This window comes from Schistocerca piceifrons, chromosome 4 (genome assembly GCF_021461385.2).
Source record: "Schistocerca piceifrons isolate TAMUIC-IGC-003096 chromosome 4, iqSchPice1.1, whole genome shotgun sequence".
NCBI lineage: Eukaryota > Metazoa > Arthropoda > Insecta > Orthoptera > Acrididae > Schistocerca > Schistocerca piceifrons.
The window spans coordinates 22,119,918-22,132,606 of NC_060141.1; the positions used below are offsets into that span (position 1 = coordinate 22,119,918).

At 38.2% G+C, this 12,689-nt stretch overlaps 1 protein-coding gene across 2 annotated transcripts in view; it reads left to right on the forward strand.

The window, feature by feature from the left end:
* The window catches only part of LOC124794690 (catenin alpha), a 151,946-nt gene that overhangs the window by 90,621 nt on the left and 48,636 nt on the right, over positions 1-12,689 (forward strand). For both annotated transcript variants that reach the window (XM_047258244.1, XM_047258245.1), the window contains 4 exons: positions 5,082-5,199; positions 6,896-7,145; positions 7,948-8,148; positions 10,545-10,696. In XM_047258244.1, coding sequence (XP_047114200.1) covers positions 5,082-5,199; positions 6,896-7,145; positions 7,948-8,148; positions 10,545-10,696 — 721 coding nt within the window. The remainder of the gene's footprint in view (positions 1-5,081; positions 5,200-6,895; positions 7,146-7,947; positions 8,149-10,544; positions 10,697-12,689) is intronic.

Sequence of the window (12,689 nt, forward strand, 5' to 3'; positions counted from 1 at the left end):
AACTAATGGATAGATACAAAATAAAACTGCCGCATCATGCATGATGTTTAAATTTATTATTTCTATGCTACGAACTCTGTTCACAGTAAAATTTGTAGATAATATCCACATACACCACTAAAGGCACCTGCAAAATTATATCATGGTATAACCCACAGTTCACGAGATATGATATCATGGTTACAGAGATGCTTGAGAACTTCTGTATCTTGCATAACTTTTAAATTTATTACTTCTTTGCTACTGTCATTATAAATATGTCAGTGAATTATACATCTGTTATTGCATATTGAAAGAGACACTAGTTAGGAATACTATACCTAAAGCAATTAAATTAACATCTAGCTAAAGCAACAACTAGCAATGGTACTGATGAAGAGTGGGACAGCATAAGCAGCTATATAAAAATACAGCAAAAGGAGCAGTAGAGAAAAGGAGGAAAGAAAGAATGAATAAAAAGGCAAAAAAAGTTAAGAATATGGGATGAAGAAATGAAGCAGCCATAAAAGAGAAAGAAGAGCTGCATAACAACATACAGGAGGCAGAAATGGATATAAACAGAAACAGAATTATTTCAGACAACTTATATGACAGACCCATCAAGACTCCTTGGTCAGATTCATCTCCAATACTGAACACCATAAACATGGAAATTAACATTTTGGTCAGATTCATCTCCAATACTGAACTCCAAAAACACGGATATTAACATTGGCATATGAGGTAATGTCACACAAAACCAGTCGTGAAAAGGTACAGCAAAACTGAATATAATCAGTGGACTAGAAGTTATCCAGAGTTGTGGTGCAGTCAAGATGATAGTGGAAATGATGTGTTGTGAAGAAGAAAAAAGTTGTAATTATTGACAATGGGTTAACTACAAAACTCGTTAAAAAAGAAAGGAGATGTGCAGGAATAGACGGAGTAAATATGGAGCTAAACAAATAGTAAGAACGTCCTTTCACCTCAGATTCCTACAGCTTATCAGTATATGCTGACAAAGGTGGGAAATCACAAACTCTTTGAAGGCTGTGGAATTCATCCCACTGTTCAATATGTACACTAAATCTACATTCGCATCTACATGTATACCTACACTTCGCAAGCCATCTTGTGGTATGTGACACAGAGCAGGTCGTGTACCACTGTCACTTCCCCCCTTTCCTGTTTAGTTGCAAATACACTGACAGAAAAAGCATTGCAACAACAAAAAACAGTTAATGTAGAGCAATGAAATTTCAGCAATACGTTTGCTAGGTAACATATTTAAGTGACCAACATTGCAAGATCACAGGTTAATGTAAATGCGAGATAAGCTGTTGCAAATGCAAAATGCTGGTACATAACTAACCAGTGTAACCACCAGAATGTTGAATGCAAGCATGCAAACGTGCATTCATTGTGTTGTGCAGGTGCCTAATGTCAATTTGTGGGATGGAGGCTATAGTTACTGTTTGATGATGCCCCATATGTGCTCGATTGGAAACAGATATGGTGATTGAGCAACTGAAAGATTTGAAAGTAAACAAATCACCTGGTCTGGATGGAATCCCAGTTCGATTTTACAAAAATCATTCTACAGCATTGGCTCCTTACCTAGCTTGCATTTGTCGTGAATCTCTCGCCCAGCACAAAGTCGTGAATCTCTCGCCCAGAACAAAGTCGTAAGTGACTGGAGAAAGGTGCACATGACTCCAATATATAAAAAGAGTAAAAGAACAGACCTGCAAAATTACTAACCAATATCCCTAAGTTCTGTTTGTTGCAGAATCCTTGAACACATTCTCAGTTCGAATATAATAAACTTTCTTGAGACTGAGAAGCTTAAGTCCACGAATCAGCATGGCTTTAAAAATCACTGTTCATACAAAACTCAGCTTGCTCTTTTCTCACATGGTGTACTGCGAACTATGGATGAAGGGCAACAGATAGATTGCTTATTTCTAGATTTTCGGAAATCATTTGATGTGGTGCCCCATTGCAGGCTGTTAATAAAGTCATGAACATGCGGAATAAGTCCACAGAAATGTGAGTGGCTCGAAGACTTCTTAAATAATAGAACCGAGTATGTGGTCCGCGATGGCGAGTGTTCATCAGAGACAAGGGTATTGTCAGGAGTGCCCAAGGGAAGTGTGATGGGACCTCTGTTGTTGTCTATACACATAAATAACCTTGGCGGGTGGGGTGGGCAGCAATCTGAGGTGGTTTGCTGATGATGCCATGGTGTATGGTAAGGTGTTGAAGTTGAGTGACTGTAGGAAGATACAAGATGACTTAGACAAAATTTCCAATTTGTGTGATGAATGGCAGCTAGCCCTAAATGTGGAAAAATATAAGTTAATGCTGGTGACTACGAAGATCAAACCTGTAATGTTCAGTTACAGTATTACTAGTGACCTGCTTGACACAGTCAAGTCTTTTAAATATCTGAGTGTAACGTTGCAAAGCAATACGAGATGGAACAAGTATGTGAGAACTGTGGTAGGGGAGGCGAATGGTTGACTTTGGTTTATTGGGAGAATTTTAGGAGAGAGTGGTTTACCTGTAAAGGCAGCTGCATATATGACACTGATGGACTTGAGTATTGCTCAAGAACTGGCTTTAAATGATGATTCTACGAATGTACTATAACCCCTACATACCTCTCACGTAGTGATCTTGAAGACAAGATTAGAATAAGTATAGCATGCACAGACGCATTCAGACAAGTAATCTTCCCATGCTCCATATTTGAATGGAACAGGAAGAAACCATAATAACTGCTGCAGTGGGATGTAGCCTCTAATCATGCCCTCCACGGTTGTTTGCAGATAGTAGATGTAGATGTAATGACTGCCTGACCATGCCTGTTGCCACTGGCAGGTAAACTCCTGAGGCAATGGCTCTGCCCCTGCAGTGGATCACCCAAGCAAACCCTCCCCCTCCCCCCCAATTCCCATGTCAGTGTTCTGCCCTGTTGCACTGTGATACCCATACTCATCTGCATCCATCTCGATGTCTACTGGCGAGGATACTATATCCCTCACCCCTGAAAAGGCCCTTAGGGCCGAAAATGGCTGGTTTGTGCTATGAATTGTGGCACAAAACCAGAGAGGGTGTGAGATTTCCCAGCAGCGGATCGACTGTCGGAGGAGACAAGGCCAGTGCAGCTGGCTCTGCTAGGAGGGCGGAAGATAGCAGAGGCTGGGGATGTCCTCTGTCAAGCGAACTGCTGTTCTACTCAAATTGTGAAATAATTTTTTTTCTCTCCAATTTGTTTCTGTGCTTCTTCCTTAGTTACCCAATCTACCCACCTAATTTTCAGCATCTTTTTTAATTTTTTGTTACTAGTACAACATTTCAGAATCTTTTAGTCTGTTCTTGGTTGAACGATTTATTGTCCATGTTTTACTTCCATCTGACCTTCAGGAAAAGCTTTTCTAACACTTAAATTTATATTTGATCCTAACAAAGTTCTCTTTTTCAGAAAAGCTTTGCTCACCTTATTGCTAGTTTGCATTTTATATCCTCTCTACTTCAGCCATCGTCAGTTATTTTGCTGAGCCAAATAGTAAAATTCACCTACTGCTTTCAGTATCAGATTTACTAATCTAATTCCCACATCATCACTTGATTTGAGATGACTTCGTCTTTCTCTTGTGATATTAATATTAGAACCTCTTTCATCACACCACTGATTCTGTCGGTTTGTATCCAAAGTCCTTTGACATCTCGTGCAGAATTAAAATGTCTGTGGCATATCTTAAAAATTTTTATTAACTTTCTCTGAACTTGAATCTCCTTTACAGATCTCTCCTCGATTTTCTTTACTGCTTGCTCAATGTACAGATTGAATAACATTGGCTAAAGCAAAATTCTTGTTTCACTCCATTCTCGACTGCCACTTGTCATCTGTGTTTTCGATTTTTATTGCTGTTGTGTGGTTTCTGTTCAAATTGTAGATAACCTTTCATTTACGGTTTTTTCTCCCTACTGTCTTAATAATGTCAAAAAGTGTATTCCAGTCAGCATTTTCAAAGTCCTTCTCTGCATCTACAAATGCTATAAATGTTTGTTTGCCTTTCTTCAGGCTATCTTTAAAGGTAATTCACAGAATCAGTATTGCCTCAAATGTTCCTACATGTTCAGAACCCAGACCGATCTTACACAAGGACAGCTTCTACCAGTCTTCTGTGAATTATTTATATCAGTATTTTGCAAATCTTTAAACTAATGGTTTGATGATGTCCATGCTTGTCAGACTTTGCCTTCTTCCCATTTAAGGATGATAACATAATCAATTCAGTGTCTAACAAAGGACAGCTGACGTACAGTATCATGAAGAAGATAAAATTCTCTCTTTTTTCATGAAGTTACAATTGAAGGATAAGAAGGAAAGAAAGACATGATGACAGAAACAACCGCAAAGAATTTGAAGAAAAAATTGAGTTTCAAATGTTGGCAAGCTGTTGTGCGTAATGGTATACGTTCATTCTTGCTGACTAGACATTGTTGAACTTATACCGGCAAGGCGACATATTAAAATGCTGAAAATGATTCATTGATATCACCAATGTGGAGGGTCCAGTGTGACAAATGGAAGTGTATTTCATTGATTACATAGAAGAGTATATTTTCAACTGATATCACCTTGATATGTCACTGCCTTGAAAAGTGTTGAAGATAGTCATTTGTATGACTGTTAAGTATCTGTGAGCTGATGTACCAGAGCACTGCAAAATAGAAAAAATGTCACCACATTTTTAAAGAGTTATCTGTGGTTAAAATGGACAAAAAGTTTGTTTTGTTGTGTATGCTTTTTTCCCCAGTCATATACATTGATAAATTTTTGGTGACATTAATATAATAAAGTTCAAATGTTTTTACACTGTAATAGGACTATCTTTGCAAATTTTTTGAACAAGTCAGGCTCATTGTGATACAGCATTTTAATGGTGACATTGTTGTATAATTGTGCTATTACACGTTCTCCTCAATAATTAGCAGTTAAAGTGTTTTTTAAATCTGTTAAGCATTAATGTATTTATTCATTAAGTTATTTTTAAGTTAGCTACTTAAACTATATTGCAATTTTATTTTAGTTTCCTGGAGACCAACGTTCCGCTTCTTGTCCTCATTGAAGCGGCCAGGGCAGGAAATGAAAAGGAAGTTGAAGAATATGCCCTAGTCTTCACTGAACATGCAAATAAACTGGTCGAGGTAAAAATTTTAAATTTTTGAATTTATTACAGTGTTCAACTTCTTAAGCACTTCTCATTATTTAGTGTACGCCTTGGAAGTCTCAAAATATTTTTAGTTGTAAACCCTGTTTGTTACAAAAAGCATGGTATGATACTTGTAAAATTATGAGAGTTATTTTAAGTAGACATTTTTCAAACAGGCAGCAATTAGTATATTTATCATGTTTCTCAATTTTTCACTTAGGTATGTAACAATACGACAGAAGGAAAGTTGCTACTCACCATATAACGGAGATGCTGAGTCGCAATAGACACAGTAAAAAGATTCACACAATCATAGCTTTTGGCCATTGTGTCTATCGCGACTCAGCATCTCCGCTATATGGTGAGTAGCAACTTTCCTTCTCTCGTATTGTTACATTCCATCTTGGTTTTTCCATTGTTTGATTTCACTTAGGTATATGGGTTATGATGTCTGAGAAATGCCATGTTTTTAAGCTGAGTTCAACTAGACGAACACTTCAGTCTGAGGCGTACCAAAACTTTGAAAAATGAAGAAATGTTCAGGAAATTGGAAAGCTCTTAGTTGTGATGGTATTTACTGATGACTGGGGATCTTTGTATTGCATATGAAGGAGAGGAAGAAGTAGAAAGAAGAAGAAAGGTGATGATGATCATGGTTCATATTTCTGTTGTTCTTTCTTCTGCACTACTGTTCCTCACAGGGTCAGTTTTCTAGTTCACAGACTCCTACCTGAAATGCACTCTACCTTCCTCTGTGAAGCAGATCTGTTTATGGACATTATATCTATCTGGAATTACAAGAAGCATTGAAAGAAATGGAAGATAAAACTTGTGCTCCACATAATCAGTTTGTTAGAGTATTTTGTCCATTATTTTGAGGTTGGTTGTACCTTATTGTAATTTTTACAATAACAATTAAGAAACTGTTATGGAGAAGAAGAAAGTACAACATGCCTTTGATCATTTACAGTTGGACAATTGTAGAGGAGGAAATTGGCCATGACCGTTGTGCAGGGTCCATCACATTATTTGCCAGAAGTGGTCTAGATAAATTACAGAAAACCTGTATTAGACGATGGAAAATCCGGGATGGAATAATGACAGTATTATGAAAAGGATAGATTGCTACTCACCATATAGTGGAGATGTAGAGTCACAGACAGGCACAAAAAAAAGACTCCTGAACAAATAAGCTGTCAGCCAGAGGACTTTCTTCTGAAAGAGCCCCCCCCCCCCCCCCGCCTCTCAAACACACACACATACATATATATTCACACAATTAAAAGTCTCACAAACACATAACCACTGCATCTGGCCACTGAGGACAGACCGGTGGTTTTGTGTGTGTGTGTGTGTGTGTGTGTGTGTGTGTGTGTGTGTGTTCCTCCAGAAGAAAGTCCTCTGGCTGACAGCTTATTTGTTCAGGAGTCTTTTTGTTGTGCCTGTCTGCGACTCTACATCTCTGCTATTAGTGGGTAGCACTCTATTGTTTTCATAACACTGTCTAAACCTATATTAAGATGGCCAGAGAGTTGATCATCATCATCCTGATTATGAACACAGTATTTAGTTTGTACATTTTTGTCTTTACTTATTATACTTTAAACGTAGATGCCATAACATGGGCCATCCTGATGAATACCTTACTGGGAAATTTTGGTTTAGTCTAAATAAATCTCTCTGGTTTACAGGTTGCCAATTTAGCATGCAGCATGTCTGGAAATGAAGATGGAGTTAAGATGGTACGTTACGCTGCTGCACAGATAGAGAATCTTTGTCCTCAAGTGATAAATGCAGCACGCATTTTGGCAGCCAGGCCACGTTCAAAAGTTGCTCAAGAAAATATGGACGTCTTCCGTGATGCATGGGAAAACCAAGTGCGGATTTTAACAGAGGCTGTTGATGATATCACTACTATTGATGATTTCTTAGCAGTCTCAGGTAAATATGTGCATTAATTCATACTTCAGTAATGTAACAGGTAAGATAGTGTGCAGTACAGCTTCTATAACAGTTGTAAATGTATGCAACAAAGTACAATTCTTTGCAAACCTTGCATAGTTGTGTGTTCCATTTTTTTTTCATACCTTACTTGATGCTGCGTGGGGTAACCATGCGGTCTGAGGGGCCTTGCTTGGGTTCGCGCGGCTCCCACCATCGGAGGTTCAAGTCCTCCCTTGGGCATGGGTGTGTGTATGTGTGTTGTCCTTAGCGTAAGTTAGTTTAAGTTAGATGAAGTAGTGTGTACGCCTAGGGACTGATGACCTCATCAGTTTGGTCTCATAGGAACTTACCAGCACCTTATTTGATCTATGTAACACTACTTTCACTGTGGTCTTGGGATAGGAGATGCAAAAAACTCCAGTTAGAACAGCTGTAAATTATATTTCCACTTCAGTGTGCTTTGCCCTCACAGAATTTAATGCATTGTACTGGGTTTTCTCTTTGTATATTGTGACATGCTGCTTGGTACCCTGTTACAGATTAACATATACGTCTTTGCATTGAACAGCAGATCTTGTACTTGAAGACAGTAATTACAAGATCTGATGTACAGATTAATTTTTAGTCACAATTGCCTGAAATATTTTTGTAATGAATAATCATGGTATTTTGTGACACTTTGCGTAAAAATCTTGCACCTGATTTTCGGTGAGCAGAGGAAGTTGTTAGGGGATAAATAAGTTATGTCTTTTAAAAGTAATACTCTGTTATTTCTCAAGTTTCTTGTGCTTGTTTTCAGAAAACCATATTCTTGAAGATGTGAACAAGTGTGTGTTGGCGCTTCAGGAAGGGGATGCCGACACCTTAGATCGCACCGCGGGAGCCATTCGTGGCCGCTCATCCCGTGTTTGCAATGTCGTGGGGGCAGAAATGGATAACTATGAACCGGGAATATATACAGAGAGAGTTTTAGAGGCAGTTAAAGTATTGAGAGATCAAGGTAAGAGAACAATGCATTATGTTTTGTCATAAACAATACATATTGTTTTTCTCATAAATTAAGTGAAATACAAAAAAAATTCATGGCACTCTTTTATGCCAGCCTCTTCTGGGCCATCTAGAGGAAACATTCCTTATTTCCCAAAACCCTGGTCTGGTTCATGTTGACTGATGACATCTTTACAATCTGCACCCAAGCCCAGGACACCTTATCCTCATTCTTCCACAACCTCAACACCTTCTCTCCCATCCACTTCACCTGGTCCTCTTTCACCCGTCGCGACACCTTCTTAGATGTCGATCTGAGAGAGGTGGTCCCATTCACACCTTTGTTCACATCAGACCCACCAATCACTGGCAGTACCTGCACTTTGACAGCTGCCACCACTTTCACACCAAAAAATCCCTCCCGTACAGCCTCGCCACCCATGGCAGTTGAATCTGTGGTGATGGGAACTTCCTTGCCCAGTATGCCGGAGGCCTCACAAAGGCCTTCACAGACAGGTAATACCCTCTAGACCTAATACACAAACAGATCACACATACCATATCCTCCCACACACCTGATCCTCACACCCATCCCAAGAACCAACCACAAAGAAGCACCCCCTTGTCACTCAATATCACCCAGGACTGGAACATGTGAACCATGTCCTCTGTCAGGGCTTTGATTATCTATCATGATGCTCTGAAATGACAGACATCCTACCCGAATACTTCCATCCCTTCCCAAAATGGTGTTCTGCAGCCCACCCAACCTCTACATCATCTTAGTCATCACTATGCCACTCCCATCCGCAATCTCCTGCCACAGGGATCATAAGCTTGTGGAAAGACCCAGATTCAAGACTTGCCCAATCCACCCACTCGGCACTTCCTACTCCAGTCCCATCACAGGCGTATATACGCCAGCAGAGGCTTGGCCACCTGTGAAAGCAGCCATGTCATATACCAGCTCTGCTGCAACCACTGCACAGCACTTATACATTGGTATGACAACCAACCAGCTGTCAACCAGAATGAATTGCCACCGCCAAACTGTTGCCAAAAACAATGTGGACTAGGGCACAACATGCAGCAGAACACAACATGCAAGATTTCAAAGGCTGCTTCACGACCCGGCCATCTGGATCCTCCCCACCGCCACAGGCTTCCCTGAGCTGCGCAGATGAGAGCTATCCTCACTGCTCAGCCTTCGCTCCCGTAACCTCCGTGGCCTAAATCTAAGATAACTCACTGTCCCCACATCTCCCACCCAATAGCCATGATATGACAATATTGCAACCAGAAAAAACTGTAACAGAAAATCCCTGACGAAGCACAATATAATGTGCATTAATAGAAAATAAAGTAAAAAGTAAACAGCTTATCATATAAAACGAATGTTACTCCTGTATCAACTTTTGAATCATAATACTGGTTATATTCTGAAGTATTATTCACCAAACCCATAAGAGTTAACCTTGATTTCAAATTTTAATTTTTTATCTGCAAATTCCTGTGGTCCCCTGATTGAAAGTGAAAAGTATCTGGATGCAGATATAACTAGTGCCAACACTTATTCAGAAATATATTTTGTAACCTTATTGAAATTTATATACAGTGATTTGTTATGCATAGAATGTTGCATTTTACTCGAAGCTACAGCATATTAAAATTGAGTTAAATTATCTCTGTTTATTGTATCTTAAAAAGAAGACAACTATTTTTTTTTTCTTTTATCTTTTGCTGAAGCTCTTTACCACCAATAAGGCATTGGATTTTATAAGAAAAATACTCTTTGTCAAAATCTTGTGAGATCTATAATATGCAAAAACAGTATGGTAATGCATGTGATGTGTAAATAGTGCAAGATGGTGAACCACATATAAGAAAGACAAATTACATTATAAGCCAGAAGCAGTACAATTAACTCATATTTTATAACATAGGACATTCATGTTTAACAATAACAATGCTTTTGAGGCTATAACAGGTACTCACCAGACTCAGTGTTTGAGTGAACTCAGAACTCTGAAGCTTTTGGCTGTTGAAATTGCAATGTTACTATTCATTATTTAATTGGATGGATAAAAATCTACTCACCAAGTGGCGGCAGAACTATTTAGCAATAAATAGTATTTTTGAGTATGAGTAAGCTTAAACAACTTGCCCAGTCCTGCAGCATAGCTACATCATGTACTTCCCTTGAGGTTTTACTTGCTAACAATGAATGTTATAGCATGTTGAGAAAGAATGTTTCTGCTTTATAAACCGAAGTGGTATCACATTATGAAGAATGTGGGTGCAAATTTTGAGGTACTGCTTATAAAATTAGGTAAATAATATTTAACTTTCTTACTTTATACCATGTTAATAACACTCATTTGCATTTATATGACTTGTTCTGTGGTGCAGTGATGCCAAATTTTGCTCAGCGAGTTGAGGTGGCGGTAGATGCTTTGTCTTCCAATCCACCCAAGGACGTGGATGAGAATGAGTTCATAGATGCATCTCGACTTGTATATGATGGTGTAAGAGAAATAAGAAGAGCTGTACTAATGAACAGAGTGAGTGTTTGCTTTTTCTAACAAATATTTACTCGTTATATTTGACAACTATCAGTAATATGCATTGTGGTCAGTAATTTTAGGGTAAGAATTGTCTTTGCTATGGGACAAATATTATATGTGCATAAACATTACATAAGAGTGGCAGTGGGATATTAGGTAATGTTAGAAACATCTAGTAGACATATTAGGAACAGTTCAATAAATTCATACGATATGATATGTAGCTCTCTTTCTCGAATCAACAACTCAGCTCGTGAGATATTAGACGTGTAATAATAATCTGCATAAAGATTTAAAGTCATTTGCTTTTTTAAAGAAAGATGTACATTATTCACAAAGAAAAATTTTCAATAACTTGCCAGCAGCCATAAAAAGTTAAGCTACTTATTGAGTTCAGAGGAGCTTAAAAGATTTATTGGTGACCAATTCCTACTCCATTGTCAAAATTTCTTTATCGAATTGTAGGGTCAATTGACTCTACCAATACTGGATATTGGCTTTGTCCTGTGGTGTATTGGTATTGTGGTGTGTGTGGTCATATGTGTGCAAAAGAGTGGAACACTGACAACTTGTTTTGGAATATAATTTGCAGTGAGAGACTGATCTGCAATGCAGCTGGAAGTCTAGGTTAGATGCTTTATAAATATATATTGTGTATTTTTGTTTTTATGACATGCTCTACATCCTTGAGGATCACCTCACAATGGAACTATGGAACAAAAAGGGAAGATAGGTGCAGGGGACCAGTTTACAAGTTTTGTGAAACTAAGTACTAGTCTTTAACAGGTAACAGAAAACTTCGGACAAATCTGTAAGTGTTTCAACAAAGAAGATCAGGTGTTAATAGTTGGGGCAGCTGGGATAAAAACAAGAAATACTATTTGAGGCATGACCTGGAAGAAATAGAAGCAGCTACTGAGCATCTAATCTGCTGCCTGCCTACAGCTATCCCATGCCTGTCAGTACAAAGTGCTTTGTGCTGTGCTATACCTTGTGTTTAAACAGTGAACGAAGTAAACTGTTGCTCCCTCCCCCTCCTCCTTTCCCCTTAATTTTATTTAAAGTGAATCTGTTTACATTAACTTACTTGGCAAAAAATATTGTGTACCTCAATGACTGATACCTCAAACAGCTTTCCGGAGAAAGACGTATCTGTCCAACAGTGTCAGTGCTTCTGAAGTGATTAGTTTACTTTTTAATTGCTTATTATGGATTGTATGGAAACTAGTTCATTGTGATCTTTCCTTTATGAGAGATCACAATCATATAAAATTTTTTGAAAGAAATTTCCACCACTTGACTGTTAATTGTTCATTTAATTTACACAGTCATGATTTTGGCTTTGTAGCCATTCTGCAGTTTATGTTGAAATGTTAAAATCTGTCTGAGCTGTCTGTGACTGTAATTGTCGAAATATGTTGAAGGAAATGTTAAAATATTTGTGACAAGTCACAGGCAATTCAGCATGCACTTGAGAATCAGAGCCGAAATCTTGATTGTATAAAATAAATGACAAATTTACCATCAAATGGTGGAAATTTATAAAAAAAAAGTTCTTCTTGAATGGAGAGTGTTGTCCCATAATATTGTGCCACAAGGTATTAACTAATTAAAACAAGCAAAATTAGAGTTATTTTCCAACTTTTATGAGGACGAGGAAAAACATTCTTGACCCGCCACAGAGGTGGCACTGATATGAATCGGTGCTGGTTTTCTTTAAGTTCTGGGGTAGCATGACCAGCTCCGGGTTAACTCGTGTTCCCTATGGTTATCGGGATCAAGTGAAACACTGATTTTAGGTCACATTCAGAATTCAGGCAGCCATTATTGAAAGAAATTAAATTGACAGAGACTCCCAGTTCATCTTGTACTAAAACAATGAAAAATGAAATCTACTTGCCTTGCCTTAATACTAGGGAGCAAAAGTAAAGTAAATGAGTTGTTAATTTATTTGCGAGATCTTAGTAGTTGGAAAGAACAGGATGCAGAC